General features: G+C 41.8%; 1 protein-coding gene across 36 annotated transcripts in view; it reads right to left on the bottom strand.

Annotated features, from left to right (window-relative positions):
• PTK2 (protein tyrosine kinase 2) overlaps positions 1–26010 on the bottom strand; it is a 332755-nt gene that overhangs the window by 115912 nt on the left and 190833 nt on the right. For 35 of the 36 annotated variants that reach the window (XM_084848676.1, XM_084848672.1, XM_084848681.1 and 32 more), the window contains 6 exons: positions 25590–25730; positions 21786–21863; positions 18939–19046; positions 12845–12962; positions 10199–10229; positions 5470–5522 (listed from right to left, as the gene is read on the bottom strand). In XM_084848676.1, coding sequence (XP_084704802.1) covers positions 5470–5522; positions 10199–10229; positions 12845–12962; positions 18939–19046; positions 21786–21863; positions 25590–25730 — 529 coding nt within the window. The remainder of the gene's footprint in view (positions 1–5469; positions 5523–10198; positions 10230–12844; positions 12963–18938; positions 19047–21785; positions 21864–25589; positions 25731–26010) is intronic. The other variant, XM_084848657.1, reaches the window with a different exon arrangement.

The following is a 26010-nucleotide window of genomic DNA, read 5'->3' as shown; positions in this document are numbered from 1 at the left end:
CCAGGTTTTTTATTTAACTGGGGTGGAGTTTGAGGATTGGCTTACATTTGGTTAGAGTTAAGAACTATAGCTTCTATAGTCTGATTGATGGTAACAGTGACAACATAAAAGCCTTGTTTTAAAGTAACAGTAACCATAAATTAATAACTTTTCTTGTTTTATTTCTCTTTAATAAAATATTTTGTATCCTTTTCACCACACATATCTCTCATCTATTTGTCTCACACCTACTGACCAGCTACTTTAGGTACTTGGGGAATATTCAATGAAGGAGTGTAGATACTTGGTGGCAGCAGAAGTGAATGGTGGGATAACCTACATGGGGTTTCTCTACATATTGTTAATGGTTGTGGGATCACCCCAGAGCAGAGGGCTCTTCCTGGTGTTTTCCATACTGTGGTGACAGAACAGCAGCAACAGAATACCCCAGTGGAGGGGTGTTCTTCCACAAGCTACAAAAAATCAAGGGCATGAGTACATGTGAAAAGCAGTACACATTAAACATATCTTGATGTATTACAATCTAAAAATGAGCCAGCAGTATGATGTGGCTGCTAAAAAAGCTACTGGAATCTTAGGCTGCATTGACAGGAGCATAGTGCCCAAATTATGAGAAATAATAGTTTAGCTCTGCTATGTGCTGGTCATGCTACTTTTGGAGTACTGTGTCCAGTTCTGGGTGCCACATTTCACTTTAAGCCAAGACCTATGAGGAATGGTTGAAAACTGTGTATATTTAAGTCTGGAGAAGAAAAGTTTAAGGCAACTTCACAGAGCTGTCTTCAAATAGTTGTCATGCAGAAGATGGAGCAGAGCTGTTCTCTGTTGCTTCAGCAGGCAGGACTGGAACCAATGAATGGAAATCGCAGGGAAGTAGGTCTCAGTGAAACATTAAGAGAAACTTTGTAACAGAAAGGGTTGTTCAACAGTGGAACAAACTGCCTTGGAGGTGGTGGGTTCTCCTTTGCTGGAGGTATTCAACCAGAGGCTAACTAACCATCTATTAGGGATACCGTAGCTCAGTCTTTCCTAACTTGGCACAGTCCAGATGTTTTAGACATTAACTCCCATCAGTCCAAGCCAGCAAGAACAATAGTGAGGGATGATGGGGTGTGTAGTCCAAAACATCTGGAGGGCACCAGGTTGGGGAAAGCTACTGTACCTTCATCTGCAGGTGTCTTCCAAGTCTTTCATTTGTCAGGGCAGCCAACCCAGCCCTCTGCAACATTCCAAGCACTCTCCCATCCAATCATGAAGACAAGAAGTGCAGTAAACTCTCCTTGCTTTCCCATTCTCCCACATTGACCTTCTAGAGGGGAAGGAAGAATCTTGAGGGAAGTGTGTGTGTGTGTGTGTGTGTGTGTGTGAGAGAGAGAGAGAGAGAGGGGGGGAGGGAGGGAGGGAGGAGGGGGAGGTAGCTGAGACTAACCGAGGCACTACCATGTGTGCAACATTTAATGTGAAATCAAGCGGACTGCTGCAGCAAAATAATAGTTTAGTTGAAAATAGTTTAGCTGAGCATGTTTGCTCTCTGTCAGACACACACACACACACAGCCATGGTTTTGGGGCTGCTCACCCCACTCTCCTACAAACTCAAGGGAGAGGGGCAGATTAAAAGATTAGGCAATTTTGAAACAAACCTACATGCCATGCTGAACTCCTCTGCCTCACTCTTTATTCAGCGAAAAGGGGAACAAGTGCAACCCCTAGCATATTGGCTTCTTTGCTCTTTGCTCACAAGAAGGGAGCAAAGGAACAACAAGAAAACGCTCTCAAGGTTCCCATGTCCCTTAGTTCTGGACCTTGCTGAGCACCGCAAAATCAACAAATAAACCTGAGTCTTTGTGCAATGCCTGCTCTTTGCTGCAACTACTGAGCAAATGGTTCTAATGGTTCTAATGGTTCCATTCAATCCAAAGCCACCAAAAATACTTTACTCACTCTAATGGGCTGGTGGGTGGCCGGAAGGAACTACTCTACAGGCATATGTAACAGTCTCCATGTACCTGTGGATCTGGACAATATAGCTGCTTGTGGATAAATGGTCTTTCATTTCCTAGCCTAGATTCTTAGTATGTTGACCAGGGGTAGGCAACAGGGCACTACTGATGTGTTTTTTATGGGAAAATGTTACTTGGAAAACTTCCCCCTAAAATTACCTATGCATCTTAGGGTAATTTGCATTGGAAAATGTTCTGATGCCCAAAAGAGTAATCAAAGCTGGCATCTTTATTTTACCTGTATTTAGTGAACAAAAAAGCTTTTAAAAAGTACCCTATGTTAATTTTTTGTCCTAATGCACCACAAGTACTTGACCTGAAATATTTGAAGGAGGGCAATTAAAGCACAATGTGTGATTTAAATGTTATATTATGGATAATTTTTATTGGAATACTTGTAAAAATTTAAAGACAATAGCTCGCAATCATAGTTCTAAAATTGTAGGACATATATAATAAAGAATAGTTATTAGTTTATTGCATATAACCAAAGGCCTTTGCAAACTATAATAAAGAATAGAAATGCTGATAAAATCAAGGAGCACAATTCTGATTTTATGCTTCTTTGTTATGAAGCGAAAACTGAGATATCTTGTCAGCTATCTATAAAGCTGTGCCTTACTGCAAGCCTCTGGGCTACAAGTCATTTTAAATACCATCAAAGAACAGCTCTCATTTTGCAGTTTGTGATGGCATCACCACAGCTGGTTTTGTATATTAGACTACAAGCTGTCAAAACTCTGCTGAGCTATAAGTCAGTATTAATTGTGCATTATGCGCATCTGTTGCTTTCACTGTTCAGTGCCATTCAGATACATACATTGGCAAAGTCTGCCTCTTCTATGCAATTTCATGTAACATGACTTCCTTTAATCAAGTTGGTGCATTTAGAGGAAAAACCTAAACAGAACATCTCCTGCAGAAACAAAATAATATGCCCGAACCACCATATAATTTTCATACTAACAATCTGTGCCCAAGGCATGAATTCAACACAACAGTAGTCTGTGCCAAAACTTGAAGGAACCATGCTATGACTGGAAATTATATAGAGCAAATAATGGTTAGAAAATGTGTGGTAGTAACAAAATCTGCATGAGTAACCAGTTGGACTCTATGAGTCATTATAGAGTTGTGCCAATATTTCTGTGCAAACTGGGCTTTGATGGTTCATAACAACGCTTAGAAACGTGCACAAAGCCATGGATTAAAACCTACTAGAGCCAAAAGGCTGAATATGAAGAATTTAAAAGTTTCCCCCTTTTTTTGGCATGGGTTCCTCAGGCTTTTAAGAAGTGCAGTGATGAATTTCCCAGTTGGCTCTTCATTGTAATATTAAGAGTTCTCTGTTTAAATAAGAAACTAGCCTATACTACAGTTTTTTTCAGGGAGCAAGTGCAATTAAATCCAGCTGCACAAGCCAACAGAAGGTTGATGTGAAAGACAGACTGACAAAAAGCAACAACAGAATTCATGTTGCATATCTGGTTATGCTACTGGTATGAGGAGACAGCCATGCTCTACCAACCCATACAAATGCCTCACTGGAGAAACTTGGGGCTCTGTTGTGGATATTGACACTACCATTCCTATCCCCCGTCCCTTTACTGAAGGAGCTATTATCCATGTACCTGATATATTTGTAGTTCTCAATCTTTTCAGGCCTGAAATTCATTTTAACCCCAACATGCAAGATGGAAACTGCTTTTAATTATTTACCATAGATGGTAAAACATTCTTCCCTTGTCCCTGTGTGTTCCTCTCTTTTCTTTTTCTTAAAAAGCCTTAAGACAAAGACAATTGTGGTAGTTCCTTATCAGGGCACCTTAGGTCAGAGAGTGACTTGATTCTGTGTTCCAATCTATCCATTGAAAACCAATATTCTGCACTGATTACCCTGACAAGGACTAAGGACTGGCAAATGTGCAGAAGTAGCTAACTTCCACACAACACCCAGATGGATCCTGCAATACTCAGATATGGACTAAAGCAATCAAGTGCCCTTACTCTGGGTAAGAGGAACAACCACTTTTTTTTACCAGTTTAGGAAGACAAAAGGGAAATATATTCATATCACCAACACCAGAAAGAACTCAGCATGAGCCAGAGTGCACAATAGCGCTCACACCTATCACAGGTGCTTATTACTAACAACTGCTCACCCCAGATGAAACCTAGAATAATATGCCATAGCTGACACTATTCTTTATCTCAGCCACCACTTCTTGCCAGACAATTTAAGTTCATGTGACAATGGAACTGCAATAGAGGAGAATGTGTACTTTAGTAGTATCTTCAACGGCAATTTATTTTAAACACAGATACCGTTATAACTGACCCAGGCAAACTATAGTTTGTTCAAACAACAAAAAGAGAGGAAGGGAATCTGAGCAAGTGATGGGAGGTGCGAGCATGTGAGCCCACAACATGCTAATAGTTTTGATGCATCAGCAATGCTATGTATGAACCAAACTGTCTCATTTTTTTTAAAGACAATAACATCAAAGAATACTTGATATGGTAATATGGGTCATAGCATCTAAATGTGTGGAACCAATCTGACTTTTATATACAGGAGGGGCTTTGAAACAGTACAACCCAGTTAAAGCAACACCCAATAATCTAAAGTGCTTTTTGGTTACAATCATTCTCTTGTAACAGCTACATGCGATGAGTGATTAACATTACACACATGACAATGTAAAACAGAGATAGTGTGAGACTTGCCCAAGGCCTCGACATGAATCCATTGCTATACTAGAATTTTAATCCAGGACCAAGTACAACACACTGTCTGCTGGACTATAGCATCTGGCAACAGCCATAAATGCCCTCCTTCTAAGCCATTAACACATCAGAGTTAGGCCATCTTCTCTCAGCAAGGCTCACTACTTTATGTTTTGCTTCGAAAAAAGTCCCCAAGTAATCCCAGTATCCATTGACTCAATACAAGTGAACTACAACACACTACAATGAAGTAATTACCATTAAGCCATTAATTCACAGCCATTATATCAACTTCTGTGCTCGATTACTACATTTGTGTAGATGTGGGATGCCTGTGTGCACGCACATAGTATTAAAGCCAACAAATAAAATATGGTAGCAATAATCTTTTATTTCATAATAGTTGACAATGTTGGACTTTTTATCTGCTGTTGGCCCCTATGGTAGCCCTCAGGTACATGAATTGTGAAGAGTAACCTGAATGTAAACAATTAAAATACGCTGTACTGTAACGGCTTTTAATAACAGCACAAAGCCCAGTTAAAGAATTTTAAATCAGATTTGCTTGTACATTTTATGAACTTAGCTTCTCACAATTAATGCCTTTTTAAAAACCAAGTCAGTCTTTTCCCCCTTTTAGTAATTTTTGTGAAATGTTTAAAATCTGTCAGCAGAAAAATGTCTACAAAGCTACACAAGTAAATCTGTCTTCATAAGAATACACTTCCTGTGGGTCCTACCTGATACAGAGACTGTGTGCGATCGAATTCCTTGCTTCTCACTGTTGGCCAGCCTGTAACACAGAAGTTCAAATCTGTGAATGCCGTACATTATACACAGTCCAAGAGACTGAGAACTCATTCTCACAGGGCACCTACTGCAATTAGCAGGGCTAATCCATTTTCCAAGCAGATAAATTTTGCAGGGGAGGAAAAAAATGACTCTACCATTTTAAATCCACCTGGGGGAGTAAGAGTAGAAGGAATGCTCTGAAGAGCCAGTTTTAAACGCAATGAGAAATTCATCTTGACCAAGTCAGAAGAAACACAAGATGCCTTTGTTAGAAGCTAGATGCACAAGCATGATTTTGGTTCTGAATTACTTTTAAATAACTTTATTTTAGCTACCACAATTCAACACTGAATCTACTTCTTACATCAGAAAGGGGAAAGCACTGTCACATAAGAACTTTATCTGACATCTTCATATCTCTAGCTAACTACATAGGACGTATTCATCTCAAACACAATTTCGTCCCAGCAGGAATCTTATTAGGCTTACTACAGCTTTGTTCTTAAGAATGTTTCCACTATCAACTTAACTCCACTGGTGGTTGTACATACAGACAGTTTCAAACATTAAACAGTATGAACAGATTAAGCCAGCAATCTTGTGCACATTCACTTGAACTCAACAGGATCTATCTCTGAGTAAACACACACAGGATTGAGCTATAAAATCAGCCATAAGTCTTCAGGAATCTATGTAATCATTCTACAAGAAAATACTGTAGCAGACCATTACTACCATTACTATGTGGAATGATTCTCTCTCTCTCTCTCTCTGATATTATTAAATATCTAATAAAATATGTAACTGCATACATTGGAAAGAAAAATCTGGTTCAGCAAAAGAAGCCATTCTAGAATAGATTAAAGATGCTGTATAAAGAGGAGTGTGGAGTTATTAGTGGCTAATGGCACTTTTGGGGAGTGCTATGATCTCAGCAAAGTTAAACTTTTCATTTTCTCCTCCCTGTAAAATTCTTCATGGACCCAGGAAAATGTAGAGAGGTGGTCTAAGAGTATGGCTTTATTACATAAACTTGTGTCAACTTTATTACATCATCCTTAGTACTTAAACTGAGGCTTAGCAGAACCTTTCAATGGCTACCTAACAAAGTCTAGCTTGTGTACAGAGGGGGCTGGAGTCCTAAATAAAATCTGGGTCACCATCACTCCAGATTCTAGTATGCAAAAACTGCTAAGAAAACGTGGAGTGGACTTTTAAACATTGCACTCCCCTCCTTGCTTAAACCTCTGTCACTCTTTTCTCCACTGGAGAAGCTGCTGAATATGAAGCCTGTCCAATACATGATGCTGGTCAAGGGTACTAACATTCCTTAACCTCTGGAAAGCCCAAATACAGAAGGGAAAAAACAATACAGCCTTACATTTACTGCATGAGCCCACCAGTTCTCTGAAGTTATGGGGAGGGTGGCATCGCTTTGGGGACTGGTTATTTCAATGTTATTGATTTTATTGTTTTAGTTATTGGTTTTACTGCATTTTTTCATAATTTTATCTTTGAAATTGCTTTGGTATTATTATTTTTTTTAAGAAAACTGGTATAGAAATTCTCTGAAATAAGTAAAAATAACAAAATAATATTCTCAACAGCATGTAGCCCCCATGCTGCAGAAACAACTTCCTTGTGATATTTGCCTTAGTCCATCTCCACTGATCTCCGGGCAATGTGGGTTCTTGCCAGGCTCCCTGCCCCTCCCGATTTTTAAATTTGTTTTACTTTTAAAAGCTTAAAAAAAAAACCCAGAGGCTGGAATGCTGCAAAACAAAGCACGAGCCACCAGCACCATCTTTATTTCTAGGAATGCCTCTGGTCCCCATGTAGACCCCAGAGGGATTCCTAAAAAAATAAAAATGGCAGGTGGCACCTGTGCTTTGTTTTGAAAAAAGAGAAAGGTAAGTTGGGAGTGATAGGGAGTTGTCTTGGGGTGCTAGCTGGGAGTGGTGGGGAGTTAGGGGAGTGCTTTGCCTATGCTGTTGGTGGGTGGATTCCCTGTGGTTCTTTCAATGTGGTGTGTGTGCGCGCGCGCACATGCGCACACTAACTGGTTTGTATGTACTAGTGTGGTGTGTGTCCCACCTGGTGTGTGGGGGGGGGTGCCTTGGGGTTGCTGGGTGTTTTTGTGGGTGTGGTTGGGTGTTTTGCCTATGTGCATGTTTCTTTGAGCATCACCACTTTGCCTTCTGTGAAATGTGTATTTTGTTGTGTTGTTGTTAGGGTGACTATGTAATTTGGCATTTGAGGCTCAGATCCCACCTTTGCCTGTACTCAGCTTCTTAGCCAAGTACAGTTTGACATCTGTGAAATGGGCATTAGGGGCAGGAAACTATGGGTTCAAAAGGATGGGTTTATGTTTTAGAGTTCAGACCTCCACCCCTGCCTTGCCTTGTTTTTAGGTTCTTTGGCAAGTTATTTTTCTTTGAGCCTTCCCAGCTTGCCTTCTGTGAAATAGGTGTTCTGTGACTGGTCATGCCCACCATGGCAACCATTTTGTGAATGGACAAGCCCCTCTCCTGACAGCCACTTTGTGAGATTGCCCGCAACACACTATCAAAATTTCAAATGTGCCCACTGGTCCAAAAAGGTGCCCACTGTCGTGAAATATTCTTGTTTTAGCTGTGTTATACAGTCACTTAATTGGATTACAGCCACCTAGGGATGGATGGATGGATAGGAATATATTATTTTAAAATAGAGCTAATGCAGGAAAGAGTCAAGCTGGCAGCTCATTCTGCTTTGGTCTGAGTCACAACTTGGCCATTACTCAATCCTGGAACCAAAAAGAAGCACAGCATTACACAATGTGCTAAGGATTAAATCCCTGTTCACAGAGTAATGAGCCAAAAAGGTGGCCGGGGGGAGGCAGTGTCCCCACGCTGCATTCTTCAGCAGCTCTGGCTTAAGGTAAAGCAAATCTCTCTCTTCCTGAGCTGGGACATTCCTGATCTGGGACACGGAGAATACCCACATTCCTGAACAGTCACAATCTATAGAGCCTATACTTGTGGGATCATGGAAGTATGCTATATATTAGGACCACACAACAAATGGAGATGATATATTTTGACTGAAATAAGCATGCCAAATCAGAATACTGGTTCACTTTTTTCAAGTTTTGCCTTCACAAGCAGGAGTCCTAAGGAAAACAAGAGGCCTGAAGAAAATGAAACATGGTAATGATGTGAGTTTTCTGGGAACAATTTGAATTGCAAACTTTTCTGATACTCTCAGGGCTGGTTCCAGGTTTGAAGGATCCCTGGCCAAAACACACTCCGGTTAGCCCCTGCTTCCATTAGTGGGCTCTGGCAGGCTTACCTGGTGGCAGTGCCAAATAGCAGATAGTCCTCTGGGCAATGCCAGGCAGCTGGGCCTAGCTGCTATTTTAATGTCCCAAAATGCCCTGGAACTATGCTATGCTGGGAAATTAACATGGTAACTAGACCCAGCTCAGAGAACCAGGCTGGATTTTTTTCTAAAAAAGAGGTGCTCACTGCAGGTATCAGCAGTGGGCCTTGTTGGGACAGTGGTGCTCTGGCGGGTGCCCAAGGATGTCAGGTGCTGGCGCTGGGCCTCAATATTCCAAAATCGACTGCGATCCAATCTGGCACATTTGGATTATGCATTCTTCGGGTGTGTATGCACGTGCACAACACACATCTTCATGCAAGATAAAACACATTGTAACTGGGGAAACACCCCAGGGGTGTGGGGAATTTAAACTTTTGAACAGCCCAGTTTAAACGGTATTACATCAATTCATAATGTTCCTAATGCATTTCGCCCCAACCCCCATGTAAAAACCCCACTCCACATCAGAAGAAGAGACCTGCTTCATCACACCAAGGTCCTTCTAATCTACTATCCTATTTCTCACAAATGCCTCAGAGCAGGGCATAGAAGCCATAGCCCGCTTGTGCAGTTGCTCACAAAATACACATACAACGCTGCTGTATACAGTCATCAGTCCATTTAGCCCAATATTGTCTCCTCTGATTGGCGGCATCTCTCCAGGGCCAGAGGCAGAAAGAGGTCTTTTCCAAGCTAGTTACCCGAGATCCATTTAACCATGGATACCCAGGACTGCACTTGGGGCCTTCAGCAATCAAAGCATCTCCACTATCAATGAACGATGGACCTTTCCCTATTTGATCTGAACCCAGTGGCAAATCACTGCATTCGATTCACACCCAGTGGCAGCTTGATCACAATCGGGAAGCAGGCCCAAAGGCCCCATTTTTCCATCCGTCTTCTTCATGATGCCAGAGTTAACGAGATGCATTTGAGTTCAATGAAGCATAAAAAGAAATGCAACCACGCAATAGTTTGCTAACTGAATTTAAAGCTTTCAGCTGCATAAACAGAGATATAATTTATATATTTTAAACCAGGGGCACACCTGACACCTTTCTTGGCATCCACCAAGGTGCCCTGCCCCTCCCACTTTTTATTTTTATTTTAAATAACTAAGTTTCTTACTGGCAGCTGGGATCGCTTCAAAGCAGGCAGGCAACTGGCGGAAGGTTGATGCTCTCATCTGGAGCATGCCCATTTCATAGTGGCGCTTTTTCTCAAATTGCCAAATGTACCCATGAGCCCCAAAATCTTGCCTACCGCTGTTTTGAAGCATTATTAAACTTCTATACACAAAATATTAGGACTTACTTTGGTATGGATGGTAAAGCTCTTTCACCTTCTGCATGAAAAGAAAACACACAATGTTACATGCCATTAAATATATGCACAGATGATATTGCTTAAGTAGGGAAACTAAAGCTAATTATATTTTCACATTGTAAGAAGAAGTTATACATTATTATAAACCCCCCGATAGCCTTACATAAAACTTCCAAATGGCCCTCATTTATGGAGAACAAGGATCTTAGAATTTTGCACTGGCTACCACATGGAGGACAAAAAAACTCAGGAAAAACTCTCTGATACAGTATTATTCTGTCAGAAGACTCAAAACTACAGGAAAGTCTCAGTGTTTTCTGAGCAATTTGAAGTTTTACTCAGCAAGTCACAATCAGTAGCTTTGCTTTCATTTCCCCATGAGATGCTCAGAACATCTACGCAAGACTGCTGTGTAGGAAGCAAGAGAGTGGAACCTGAAAGTAAAATATTGTACAAAACGAAAGTAGTATGTGAACAAGCATCTTAATCAGGATCCGATTATTCTACACTTCTTGTGGATATAGATCAAAGTCAGGCTTGGATAATTTCCCCTGCCTTATTTGCATTTAAAATTTGCATTTCATTAGGGTTGCATCAGTCTATGAGATAGGGGAGGCTGAAATATAAAGCATTTGTGGCAAGATGAATTTGAATCTCTAGTTAACATTTCTGGTCAGCCAATTCAGGTCACCTCTTTTGTTCTCAGAGCAACAAGGTGACCAAAAGCAATTCTTGGATATGCAAAAATCTACACCACTCTTATTTTATTTTGGCACTGATGCCAAATAATCATGCTTAGGATCACTGTTTAAATTTAGTTCTATGCATTTTTCTGTAGCTATATGGTCAGACTGGTCAACATAAAATGATAACAGGAGCTTCCAAAGGTCAGTGTCCAGTCCAAAACTCCTCAAAATACACAAACATGATCTAAATTAAAGCATCAGAATTACAAATGCTTTGGGAATGGAGATTGTGAACCATCAACCTATTAAAAACCGATCCCCACTGAAAGCTTCCTGAAACACCACAGTGTTCTGCGGTGGTTAGTATAAACATCTAAACAGCAAAACTAGACCTAGTGGCAGGACAAACATGATCAGATGTCTTGTGATTTTTTAAGACTAAATAAACCTGCTAGCAAAAGCTAGCTAGCTGCTCCACAGGGTAAAAAATAGAATTACCCATATGGCAAACTAATGGCTACATGGGGTAGGGGGTGGAGATTTGGATCAGGAAGACCTGTCCCCACCATCCTGATCCAAATCTCAGGATCTCCAATGGCTGCATTAAGATGCATCTCCAACCATCTCATCTACTTGAGCCCCATCAAAGCTGTGGAAAAATGAACAAAATGCTTTTATGTATCCTCCCTATAGCAACTTACTTGGTTAGCCTGGCACTGATGCAGAAATTTTCAACAAAGTAGCACCAATGTATGCAGTAAGCCTGTTCCATGTGTTATGGCAGCCACATGGAGCCCCCAGGCCACAAAGAGTGTATGTTTCTTGACAACAACCCATGCCGCTGAAGTAACACATGAAACATCTTTGTGATGCAGACTATTTTTCTGAACTGGAGTTGAAAAAGTACTGAATAAGCACATAAGGTAAACTACATAAGGAAAATTCTAGATAAAAATTAAATTCCTGTTCAGGTAACTGAAGCAATTTGTAGCATTGTTCAGGCTGAAGCATTTATTTCCTTCCAATAAACAGAATTCACAATTTCAACAATATTACCAAAGAATTGTTGTTTAAAACAAAAATAAATAAAACATATTTATTATGTTTTTTAATTTTATTTTTCAAAGTTAATGATTAAAACAATAGTAATTAACAATGTCTGTCCTATATCAACTTTGGGCTCTGTCTCCACCGCCCGATATCATGTACTCCTGGAAGACATTATCAGGAGGTAATCCAGCCCTCAAACCAAAAAAGGATCCTGTAGTACTTAATGTAAGATGAAACAGAAATCTATCTTCCCAACCCAAGAACCTATTCTAGCATGCATATCCCACTCCCCACCACCCACACATGCACAGAGCAAATGTTCCCTTTTGATAGTTGTCGCAAAAACAATTGGTTAATTTGTAACAACTTAAGTCCCACTGGATCCAACAAGGAAGTTTCACTGATGCAAGGCTGAAGATAGTAAGTGCACTTTTTTAACGCAACTCTTTAAATTCAACCATTTACAGCTCTCCAAAACACACGAATCCGTGGGGCTATGACAGTCGGTTAAAAAAAAAGAGGAACACCCCAAGAGGACAATGCCAGTTGTGCTACTCAAAAATAGAAGAGAGATTAGGAATGTGCTTATGGAGAAATTAAAATCCCCACTCACCTACATAGTTTACTGAGTGACCTTGGGTCAATCACTATTTCTCAGCCTAACCTACAGTGTTTTTAGCTATATGGCAGTAGCTATTGGAATTACCATCTCAGTTGCTTGTTAATTTTATCTTTAGTCACACATTCCTTAGCAAATATTACTTTTTTTCCCCTAGTGAACAGAGAGAAGTTATGCATGCTGGGATCTTATTTCTACTTTTTTTTCTTCTTTTTTCTTTTGACACAAAAGCTGACTAGATACAGCATATATTGTCTAGAAAACAAATTTTTATCTTACCTTTCTGAGGCCTGAAGATGAAAGATTGTGTTGCACCATTGACCAGTCGGCAATAACCATCTATCAAGTCAGCCATGTTCTCTGCAATGGTTAAGGATGGTGCTGTCACTGTCAGAGGCTACAGAAAGAGACAGAAAAAAACAGGGCACCAAACAAAGAGGCATTATTTACGGACACAAACATTTAGCAGAACAGCTGAGTTGTTACGTCAGAGCAGAGCATGTAACTGAAAAACAGTAAACAGAAAAAAGTGTGTAGATGATTAAAATGGGCTAGTTCCTATGCCCTAAAAACCTGCACACAGAGTGGCCCCACGGAGCATGTAAAGTGCATATTGGGATAATAGCAATCTGCATAAATGCAGCAGCATATTTTTTCAGCTGCCAAGCCTGCCCTTTTCTTTGCTGAGAAGCAAGAGCTCTCCATGGGGTTCTCCATGTGGTAGCAGCTCATACGTTGCTTCTTCTATGTGGCTGCATCCAAAGGGCCATTCCTCATGTAGGATTTCAATCCATATTTGATAACTCTGGAAGTATCAGATCAGCATTATATTATTCTAATTTTGGTAGAAACCAAAGCATATTAGATTTGAGCAATGCTCATGGGATGAGGGGGAGGAAGCTCAGAAATAAATTCTTTATGGTAAGAGATGTCAAATTTGATTGGCTATTGTTACCTGGTATAAAACAGCAATGAAAAGCCAAAGAAGTGCAACTAGTTAACAGGCTGTACACTAAAATTTGGATGTCTAATATTCAACACTTGAATGCTAGTTTATCACTTGTTTATATAGTTTTTAAAAGTAGTCAGCACGAACATAACATGTTTTCACTGTATAATTTGATGGGCCATAATTTATGACAGCAACCGAAAAGATTTCACGGTGCTTTCAAATTAAATTAGTTTCAAAAGAGGACTTACACAAAGACATAACTTTTTCTAGATTGCACCATGTATGTTGTGCAGAGTTGGGTTGTAACAATGTCTCCCAAAGCAGAGAAATGCACCCATATTTTAAAAGACATCACTCCCCATTTCTGTGTTTCACTCTTCTCCACTGCTTCCCTGTCATTTCAAAAGACTTGTTGGTAATGATGTCCAGCACACAGCTGGGTCTGGCAGAATTCCCAAGATCAGAACTATTTTACATTTCATTCATGGTTGCTCACTCTGCCCTGTCTAACTACAAACATGTAGTGCTCACACACTCCCAAAGTTAGCAATTTATTTCAAAAATATTATAATTATGTGGACCAGTGGAAACAGTGGAACTATGGAACCATTTTCAGGTACTTGAGGATGAGACTGGAGGACAGCCTGCAGAGGAAGAATTACAGGGGAGCCTGCATGAGAGCGAGCAAGAGGCTGAAGGTCAGTCAAGCAGAGGCAATGAAACCAAGGCCTACAACCACAAGAAGAGCAGCAGTAGTGGGAGACTTCTTGCTGTGTGGGATTGAAACCCAACTATGTCACGAACACCCATGGACTCCCCAGGTATGTTGTTTCCCGGGAGGACGGATTAGGGACACGACTAAAGGGTTGTCTACGCTCAAAAAGCCCACTGACAGGTATCCCTTTCTTCTCATCCATGTGGGAACAAATGATACCGCCAAGCGGAGCAACAAAGAAATCACATCAGACTTTGAAGATTTGGGAAAGAAACTCAAGAACTTTGGGGCTCAGATAGTTTTCTCATCCATCCTTCCAGTAGTTAGAAGAGAGAGAGAAAGGGAAAGAAAAATATTCCGGGTGAATGACTGGCTACCAAGGTGGTGATGCGAGAGATTTGGATTCTGGGACCAAGGGCTATACTTCCTGGAAGATGGACTGTGGGAAGGGGATGGGTTGCACCTCACAAGGGCTGGGAAGAATGTGTTTGGCCACAGCATGAAGAACTTCATCAGGAGAGCTTTAAACTAAATCCTACGGAGGAGGGAGATGTAAAGTTGGGAGTAACAATGGACGAAAGCTCATGCAGCGCAATGGACACAACAACAGCTCTAACAGCGCCCAATAATAGGCTTCAAAAAAATGTAAGAAGAAGAAAGCCAGACTATAAAGCACATGGTCTTTGATGTCTATATACTACTGCCCAGAGTATGGGAAACAAACAGAACGAACTTGAACTCTTAATACAGGAGGGAAATTATGACATGATAGGTGTAACTGAAACTTGGTGGGATGACTCCCATGACTGGAATGCAGCAATTGAAGGATATAACTTGTTCAAAAAGAACAGGAGGAACAGAAAGAGAGGTGGGGTTGCACTATGGCAAGCAACTCTAATGTGGAAAGGAGTCCAAAATGGGTGGGAGTTTTTAAAGACAGTATTCTTGAGGCACAATTACAAACAATTCCAACAAGAAAAAAAAGTGGAAGACAACAGAAGAAGCTGATGTGGCTTCACAAAAAGCGTAGAGATTACCTGAAAACAAAAAAGGACACATATACGAAGTGGAAGGAAGGCCAAGCTACAAAGGAAGAGTACAGGCAGGTAGCACAGAATTGCAGGGATGGCGTCAGGAAGGCTAAAGATGAGAACGAGCTGAGGTTAGCGAGGGATGCTAAAAGCGACAAAAGGCTTTCTTCAGATGCGTGTATAATAAAAGACAGAGAAAAGAAATGATGGTTCAACTATTAAATAAGGATGGCAAAATGATAAGAGATGACAAAGAAAAGGCAGAAGTCCTCAGTTCCTACTTTGGCTCAGTCTTCTCCCAAAAGAGGGTCTATGAGCCCCCTGGCAAAGGTGAAGTACAGGCTGAAGGGGCAGGACTGCAGCTTGAGAGTGATAGGCATATTGTCAAGGAACACCGAATTACTTTGAATGAGTTCAAATCTCCAGGGCCAAATGAACTACATCCTAGAGTAATAAAGGAACTGGCAGAAGAGCTCTCAGAGCCACTGTCTATTATCTTTGAGAAATCATGGAGGACGCGTGAAGTGCCAGATGACTGAAGGAGGGCTAATGTTATCCGGATCTTCAAAAAGGGCAAAAAGAAGGAACTTGGGAACTACAGACCAGTCAGTCTGACATCAATCCCTGGGAAAATTCTGGAGCAGATTATAAAGTGATCAATCTGTAAGCACCTTGAAAACAATACAGTGACTACTTGAAGTCAACATGGATTTGTCAAGAACAAATCCTGCCAGACTAATCTGATCTCAATTTTTGATCAGGTCACCTCCCGTGTGGACTGTGGGAATGCTGTGGGCATCATATACCTCAACTTCAGCAAAGCTTTTGACAAAGTGCCCCATGATATCCTGATTAGCAACCTACCTCAAAGTGGGCTAGATGAAACAACTATCAGGTGGATCCACAGCTGGCTACAGAATCGGAATCAAAGAGTGCTTATCAATGGGATCTTCTCAAACTGGGGAGAGGTAATGAGCGGGGTACCACAGGGCTCAGTCCTGGGCCCAGTGCTCTTCAACATTTTTATTAATGACTTGGAGGAGGAGGTGCAGGGAATGCTGATCAAATTTGCAGATGACACAAAATTGGGCGGGATAGCTAATACCCTGGAAGACAGAAACAAAATTCAAAGTGATCTTGATAGACTGGAGCGCTGGGCAGAAAACAACAGAATGAAAATTTATAGGGATAAATGTCAAGTTCTGCACCTAGGAAAAAGAAACCAAATGATGGGGGAGACTTGGCTCAACAATACTACAAGCGAGAAGGATCTTGGAATTGTTGTGTATCACAACCTGAATATTAGCCAACAATGTGATGTGGCTTGCAAAAAAGGCAAATGCTATTCTGGGCTGCATTAATAGAAGCATAGCTTCCAAATCCCAGGAAGTCCTAGTTCCCCTCTACTCAGCACTGGTTAGGCCTCATCTGGAGTACTGTGTCCAGTTCTGGGCAGCGCACTTTAAGAAGGATGCAGACAAACTGGAGAGGGTTCAGAGGAGGGCAACAAAGATGATCAGGGGACTGGAAACAAAGCCCTATGAAGAGAGACTGAAAGAACTGGGCATGTTTAGCCTTGAGAAGAGAAGACTGAGAGGAGACAGGATAGCGCTCTTCAAGTACTTGAATGGTTGTCACAGAGAGGAAGGCTGGGATCGCTTCTCGATCATCCCAGAATGCAGGACACAGAATAATGGGCTCAAGTTGCAGGAAGCCAGATTCCAGCTGAATATCAGGAAAAACTTCCTGACCATTAGAGCAATATGACAATGGAACCAATTCCCTAGGGAGGTAGTGGGCTGTCCCAACTGGAGGCATTCAAGATGAGGCTGGACAGCCATCTGTCAGGGATGCTCTGACTTGGATTCCTGCATTGAGCAGTGGGTTGGACTCGATGGTCTTATAGACCCCTTCCAACCCCACTATTCTATGGTTCTAAGAACAAATCCTGCCAGACTAATCTGATCTCATTTTTTGATCAGGTAACCTCCCTTGTGATGAGCCTCATGTGGTGCAGAGTGGTCGGCGGCAGTATTGCAACCAAAACTCACCGCATGACCTGAGTTCGATCCCAGCAGAAGCCGGGTCTCGGGCAGCCGGCTCAGGTTGACTTAGCCTTCCATCCTTCCAAGGTCGATAAAACGAGTACCTGTCAGGAGCACCCTAGCTGCCTCTTACAGTCCCCTCCAATAGCCGACTCAAGACACGGACGAAAAGGATTCTTTCCAAGGCTTTATTCCTTTTACAACTTAATGACTCTTTCAGATGCTAATCACCAGCGACTAAGCAAGGAACTGCACTGGGGTAGTTAGCAGAGTAGCCTAAGCTCCAGGTAAGGCAGTTGGTCCCCGTTTGAAGAAGAAGGGCGGGAAGACTCTGAAGTTATGGGCTATGGAGAGATCCGAGAGGGACGCGACCGTTGTTTTAGCACCAAGCGAGAAGAGCGCCTCCTCTCGGCACCCTCCATCTGGCGCCGCTCCCTGCGTCTGCGCCAAGCATCCAGCAAAACCCCCTCCCCCGCTCTCTCACTGCCAGGGTCACTATCTCTCTCAGGAATGCACACAGGCGGAATCTCTCCCTGCCACTGTGCCTGTGAGAGATGAGCGAGCTCCTTTCCCACGGGTTGTTGCTCCTCCTCAGAATCGGAACTGCTCTGGGGCTCTATGGGCTCAGTTTCCACCCTGACAGTATCCAGCTTGCTGGGGGAAATGTAGTCACGACTGGGGAAGGCAATGGCAAACCACCCCGCTATAGTCTGTTATGAAAACACCAGCGTAGCAGGCGTCCCTCTAGGGGTCAGTAATGACCCAGTGCTTGCACAGGAGGAACCTTTCCTTTTTTCCAACCTCCCTTGTGGACTGTGGGAATGCTGTGGACATCATATACCTCGTCTTCAGCAAAGCTTTCGACAAAGTGCCCCATGATATCCTGATTAGCAAACTAGCTCAAAGTGGGCTAGATGAAACAACCATCAGGTGGATCCACAGTTGGCTACAGAATCGGACTCAAAGAGTGCTTATCAATATGGGATCTTCTCAAACTGGGAAGAGGTAACGAGCGGGGTACTGCAAGGCCCAGTGCTCTTCAACATTTTTATTTATGACTTGGATGATGAGGTGCGGGGAATGCTGATCAAATCTGCAGATGACACAAAATTGGGCGGGATAGCTAATAGCATGGAAGGCAGAAACAAAAAAGTGATCTTGATAGGGTGGAGCACTGGGCAGAAAACAACAGAATGAAATTTAATAGGGATAAATGCCAACTTCTGCATAGGCCCTTTCCAACCCAACTACGCTATGAGCATCCACTCAGGGCAGTAGCAGCTTTTCACTGCAACCATCAATACTGAATTATTGCAAAACCAACAGTAGCACTAGATAATTTGGGCATGTACTCCACCACAGGTGAAATGAGAGACAATCTCTGCCACCACTGACCCAGTCAGCCTTACAAAGAATAGCATTACAACAAGGACCATACTATACAGCAGTGCATTCATTTAGACTGAGGAGGGTAGCAGACTCCAGACAAGGGTCTGATGCAGTATTTCCTACATTTTTACAATCCCCTGGGGGATCCATCTGCACCCATCTCTACTCATAAAGCATGCAGATGGAATTAGCTGTCATTGTCCCACCGTGCAACAGAAAAGTCAATGGTAATCTTACTTACCTCTGGTGCACCAGCAATTTTCATTTGTAGCACTCCTTTCCTATCCTTATCTTCACTTGTTGAATACTGAATGGTCTGCACTTGATGGAAGTCTGCTAAGTGGGTAGGCTACAGAAAAATATAGGGGGAAAGTAACAGCATTAGTAAGTACCATGGGACAAAAATGCTATTATTAACATAGGACAAACTAACCAATATCATCCTGAAGTTTCTCATATCCTGCCACTATCCCTTTATTTTCACCTGAGCCTCAGAACAATGTCACATGCTATAGAAGGGGAAGGGAAGAAGCTGAATAGATGGCAACTCTTTGTCTGAAGACAGAGCAATGGGATCCATTGACTAAGAGCCCAAAGAGAAACTGACATAAGGTCTATCAGGAAATAAGAATAATGCATAACCAACTAAGGGTTTGTTTGTTTTTTGCTTTAAGTATAGAACTCTATTAGCAAAAAACAAACAAACCAAAAACCCTGCAAAAGACAACAATGAAAAAGCCTAGAATTGGACAGGTTTGTGCAACCACTTCCATACTGGATCCTTGCGCTTCTTGGCTTATAAGAACCAGCAGGGTGGACCAGGGAGATGATTAAGGCCTCCTTTTAAGAGGGAGTGGTCCCAGGCTGTCTAAAAGAGGTGGTGGTGAGACAACTTCTGAAGAAATCCGCTCTGGATGTGGAAGATCTTAAGAACTTTAGGCCAGTGGCAAATGTTCCTTCCCTGGCCAAGGTCCTGGAGCAGATGCTGGCCAACCAGCTCCAGACACTCTTAGATGAGACCGATTATCTGGATCCATTTCAGTTGGGGTTTAGGCCGGGTTTTGGGATGGAAACAGCCTTGGTTGCCCTGTATGATGACCTATGTCGAGAGAGAGACAGGGGGAGTATGACTCTGTTGATACTCCTGGATCTCCTGGCAGCTTTCGATACCGTCAACTATGGTATCCTTCTGGGATGACTATCTGAGCTGGGAGTGGGGGGTACTGCATTGCAGTGGTTCTGCTCCTATTTGGATTGCTGGCTCCAGAACGTGGTGCTTGGGGAATATTGCTCAACCCCGTGGATTCTCCAGCATGGGGTTCTTCACAGGTTGGTTTTCTCCCTCATGTTATTTAACATCTACATGAAACCGCTGAGTGGGGTCATCTGAAGTTTTGGAGTGCGCTGTCATCAGAATGATGATGACATGCAACTCTGCTTCTCCTTTTCATCCTCATCAAGTGAGGAGTGGATGTGTTAAACCAGTACCTGGCTCATCCAGACAATAGACTGGATGAGGGCTAATAAATTGAAGCTCCAGCTATTGGGCGGTATAGAAATGAAATGAAATGAAATTGAATGAATGAAGGAATGAATGAATGAATGAATGAATGAATGAATGAATGAATGAATAAGCTCAATCCAGACAAGACTGAGACACTGCTACTGGGTGGTTCTTCTGACTGGATGGAGGGTGTTCACCCTGTTCTGGATGGGGTTGCATTTTCCTTGAAGGAACAGGTTCATAGCTTGGGGGTTCTTCTGGAGCCACCTCTGTCACTTGAGGCTCAGGTGGCCTCAGTGGCACGGAGTACCTTCAGTTGGTGGCCCAGTTATGCCCCTATCTGGGCATGGATAACGTGGTTTCAGTAAACTATGCTCTGGTAATCTCCAAATTAGATTACTGCAATGCACTGTACGTGGGGCTGCCCCTGAAGACTGCTCAGAAGCTGCAGCTTGTGCAAAATGCAGCAGCCAGATTAATACCTGGGACCAGAAGGTCGAAGTATACTAGATCCATTCTGGCCCACTTGCATTGGGTGCCTGTATGTAACCTATAAAGCCTTACATGGCCTGGGATTGGAATACCTGACGGAACACCTCTCCCGACCTGAACCTACCCAGACACTATGATCAACTTCTTGGCAAGGTTCAGAAGGTGGCAACAAGGATGAGGGCCTTCTCAGTGGTCTGGTGTCCTCCCCTGCCCCCCCCCCCCCCGACTTTGGAACAAGCTCTCCACTGAGGCCTGCCTGAAGCACCAACACCATCAACTTTTCAGTGCCAGGTTAAGACTGTCATCTACACCCAGGCATTTAATGGCATATGATGGGGCATTTATGTCAGCTGTGTTGAATTGGTCTGTTACTGAAATTGTTTACTGAAATTGTTTTTAGCTGTTTAAGTAGTTTTAAGTTTTGTATGTTAAAATTTTTAGACTATGTTTTATTATTATGTAATGTTTGTATAATGCTGTGGTTTGTAATTTCTGTGAATTGTTGTGAATCGCCCAGATAGCTTCAGCTATTGGGAAGTATAGAAATGAAATTATTATTATTATTATTAGAATTCAGTGCAAGAATTAAACCTATCAAAATGCATTATAATAAGAACAGTGGCACTGTGTAAAATATATATATCAGAAATAGAGCTGAAGCGCATGTCCTTATCATTAAAGTCTATCAATAAGTGTTATGCTTGTAAATTCTGGAGGAAGGAAACAGCAGTGGATTAATTAATCCAAGTTATTGTTCTGTTTCTAAAGTAGTTGCCTGAATCTCTTCCTAAAAAGTCATCATCTAAAAACTTAAGTTCTTAATACTGTTAACTGCCCTGATGTTCTTTACCAGTTGGCAGTATATATATTTGATCAATAATCAATCCCACTTTCCACAGTAATTAACTGCAGAGTTAATTTGCATTTCCTGCCATTTTCTTCAAATTCACTCCTTATTTTCCAGTCCTTATTTTCCATTACTCTTTGCCTAAACAGAAAAATATAGGGAAAAGGGAAAGAACAATTCAAAATATACTACTACACCCCCTATTCCAAGGCATGTTAAGAACGTTGATGGATGAGCTGACTTACATTGGAACCCTTGTCTGTAAGGTAGCTGATTCCTTCTTCTGGACCAATAGCCAGCTCCACCGAAATAATCCAGCTTGACTGTTATATTTAATGGTCCAAAGCGGGTGGGGAACATTTGGAAATAATATTTTTTAAAAGGGGTTACGACCTTCAACACCATGCAATTGAATAAGATTTTTTTCAAGAAATAGTCATCAAACAAATGTAAAATTACACCTGAAACACCTAGGCAGACCACATGGGAAATCATAGATCACATTTAAAAAAAAAACTTTAAAGGAAGCAGCCATATATGCCTCCAATTTTCACCACAGTAGCTTTGTCGAGGGAGGGGGAGTTCCTCCTCATACCATTTTTCAAATGTAGCTCATTCCCCCAAAGCTGTAATTAAGCCCTTGGGTATACAATACAGCAGGTAAGATACAGACACCTGTTCAACCATCCCTGCTCCAAGCTGAAGTAATAGCATCTGTGCCTATTATAGCTACTTTAAAAAAAAAACACACATGCTGGGAGATGTGATCACTGACTTTTCATATTGCTTGTTTTGGCCCATGATCTAAACTAGCCTTTCCCAACCTGGTGCCCTCCAGATCTTTTGGACTTCAACTCCCATCAGCCCCTGTCAGCACAGCCAATGGTCACGAATTCTGAGAGTTGTCATTCAAAACATCTGGAGGGCACCAGGTTGGGGAACACTAGAAACATTGAAGAACCACTTCTCAAAAATGTGATTCACAGAATCATAACTTAAGTCTCCAAGTACTTGCTAAAGTAATTATTGATTTGCAGAGCAGAGATGTGCAAGGCAGGGGCTTGTAATGACCACCATAGTTAATTGTCTCCTTAGTCCCCAAGTAATTATGGGGGGCTCCAAAATTTAATCAAAATGAGTAAAATTAATTGACCATAAATTATTTGATCAACTGCTCTGACTGCTCATTTCTACTATTTATATGATTTTGGGCTGCTTTTATTGTGTTTTATTCATGTTTTTATTGAAAGCACTATGAACTGCTTTGGACATGGCTTCTAGAAATGGGCTATCTGTAAATTTAAAAAGTGTCCCCAATTAAATTGGTCTAAGGGTGGGATCCAGTGGTGCTATTTTGCTCAAGGAGCAGGCTGTGATCCAGCGGACACCTCTGCTAACGGAACAGGAGGGTTGTTGTTGCTTTTGGGACATGGGCACTGGACAACAGGGGAGGGGTTCCCACCAAAACTCTCCTCAACTACAGAAGCTTCCCGAATCAAGGTTACGTGCAGGCGCAGAGCCCACATGTGTGATGCAGAGACCACAAAGAATTTCAAAAAATGTGCCACCCTCTCCTCTTCCATTAGTGGAGGTGTCTGCAGGATCACAAGCCATTTTGAAAAGACTATTGGATTCCACCTAGAGATGTGAAATTTCTGGAAATTTAGAAGCCGTGGAAAGGCCGGGGTTTTTCTGGGGGGTTTCAGAAAAAAACTGAAATTCTGGGAAAAATACATAATACTTATTTTTTTAATACTCTTTACAGATCTACAGTCACTTGGATGCTTCAAGACAGCTGTCCCCAGCCTGGTGCTCTCCAGATATTCTGAACTTCAGCTCCAATCAGCCTCAGGCAGGATGGCCACTGGTCAGGAATGCTGGGTCTAGGGATGTCAGAGAATTTCGCCACGAATCTCGGGGAGGCCGAATGCCAGCGCATTTGGCCCCCTGAAATTGGTGGCGAAACGGTCTGCCCCCCCACCCCCGGGACAGGACTTACCTTGTGCGAATCTTCCTGGCAGCGGCAGCTCCAGCAGCGGTTTGGCGGCGGCGGCTGCGGCGGCCAGTCTTCCGACCGGTTGCCGCCGCCGCCATTTCCAGTAAAAAAACAAAACAAAAAAAGTGATAGGCTACGTAAAGATTTATGTAGCCTATCACAGCCAGATTTTTTAAAAATACCGTGATAGGCTACGTAAATGTTTATATAGCCTATCACGGCTGAGTAAAAAAACAACAATGCGCGTACGCAAATGGCGGCGCCCATGGGCGCCGCCATTTGCGTTCCTTATTTTGGCATATCTAGTCTACGTAAACATTTACGTAGACTATGGCAAAAATAAGGGGAACGCAAATAGCGTAGCGTCTACGCTATTTGCGTTCCCCTTATTTTCGCCATAGTCTACGTAAATGTTTACGTAGACTAGATGTGCCAAAATAAGGGACACAAATGGCGGCACCCGTGGGCGCTGCCATTTGTGTACGCAAATTTTTTTGTTTTTTACTCAGCCGTGATAGGCTACGTAAACATTTACGTAGCCTATCACGGCTGACTGCAGGGACGCAAACGGCGGCGGCTATGGCCGCCGCCATTTGCGGACCCGACTGGCCAGGATTCGGGGGGGGAGGGGGGAGCACCTCCCCCCCGCCAGAATTTCGGGGGGGAGGGACGGAGCGCCTCCCCCCCGGCCAGAATTTCGGGGGGAGGGACGGAGCGCCTTGAATCACATTTCGTTAAAAGGTAAGTGACTTTCGTACATCCCTAGCTGGGTCAAAAAAATCTGTAGGGCACCAGGTTGAGGAAGGCTGCCTTAGGAGTGTAAAGCAGCCTTTCTGTTACTAAAGTTATGTTATGCATAACTTGGTTTGCTCATAAAATTATTGTTATATTTGAAAATGTTAAAAGGTCAACTCAGTTAGTAAATTTGTAATTATTTTCTGAGTAAAGTATATTTTAAAAATGTAATATACCAAACATGATTAATGTTATGAGCAAACCAAGTTATACATAACGTTTTAGGTTCCTAGTTTATGTCTGACCAGAGGGTACTTCAGCAAGTAGTCCGTGAAATAACTGAATCATCCTACAAGTCAGAAGAAGAAGGAAGAACTGGAGGCTGAACTCAATGGTCTTATAGGACTTGGAGCATCCCAAAACGTTAATCGGTAAATTTAATAAGAAATGAAAGAAATAACTATGCTGAGAATCTTACAGAGAGGATTAAAAAAAACTTTTCCCCCATTGCTTCATTATTTTCAGACATTTTACATCTCTAGTCTTTCTAAAAAGTCTTACATAGTTTTAGAAATCATGCGGGAAGGAAAGGCTTAGTAACACTATATAAGCATCTTGTGTTACATTTTAAAAGAAAATACTTCACAATCCAAAGCTGTTCAATTTTTCCAATTTTTCAGAAAAAAAAAAATGGTCCTTGGAAAAAAATGGAAAAAACTGTTGTCCCCAAATTTTTCCGTTTATTTTCCACGTCTTCACCTCTCTAATTCCACCCATTTTTTTAAAAAAAGTATATAAACTGCATTGTAGGCACCATTGTGTAAAAGGCCTTTCACACACACAGGAAATATTGCTTCTTCTATGGTGGTGGCTGTTGCAATACAAACATGCATCATCAAAAAACAAGCGTGTTTTTTTCTTTAAGAATATTTTATTCATATGCAGATTAAACATGCACTTCATTGATTAAGATTTCATTAATGAGCTGGCAGTCCTTACTCTATATTGAGCAAAACAGAATTCTTGAGTATAGAAATTATAAAAAACCAGAATTGTTGCATCTACTCTTATAATTAACACTGTTACCAAACCCTTGATTTCCCTTGCTAGTAGCCCAAATAAAAATAATTGCTATGAATGTCACCCATAGTTAAAGATTGTGTGTGAATTTAATCAAAAGGATGCAGTATACATAGGCAAAGTGCCAGCTGACCTTTCCTCTGCCTATAAGAGCTGACAACCAACTGCTGAACTAAGCAGTAATAATTAAACTGATTATTTCATAATATGCCCTAGCAGCTGAATGCAGAATACTTACACCAAGGGCACATTTGAAGCATTCCTTGTCAAATCTATACACTGGTGAGAGGATCTCAAAGAATTTCAAAATACTTTCTTCTCTATTGAGGTTGGCAAATTGTCGAAATGTTTGCTGGATCATTTTTCGTAGGTTTTTGGCCTGGATAATGAAATATTCAGATATCATAAGATTCTGCCAGCAAGAGTAAATAGCAATCACATCTATTAACACAACATTGGTAACATTTCCTTAAAATACTGGAAAAACATAATTATTCACAATTCTGAGGCAGAAAGGTGCTTTGTCAAGCATAAATGTATTTGGGCGGGAAAAAAAACATTTCACTTGCATTAGAAGGTGCTGTTGTAGGAAGAAAATTAACACAGATTAACTAATCTATAATATTAAAACAACCTGAATATGATTATGTGCTTGAACG

The sequence above is a fragment of the Heloderma suspectum genome, chromosome 4, assembly GCF_057233095.1.
Source record: "Heloderma suspectum isolate Gila_16-S chromosome 4, 16-S_ref, whole genome shotgun sequence".
Taxonomy (NCBI): domain Eukaryota; kingdom Metazoa; phylum Chordata; class Lepidosauria; order Squamata; family Helodermatidae; genus Heloderma; species Heloderma suspectum.
This window is presented reverse-complemented; position numbering and strand designations above follow the sequence as displayed.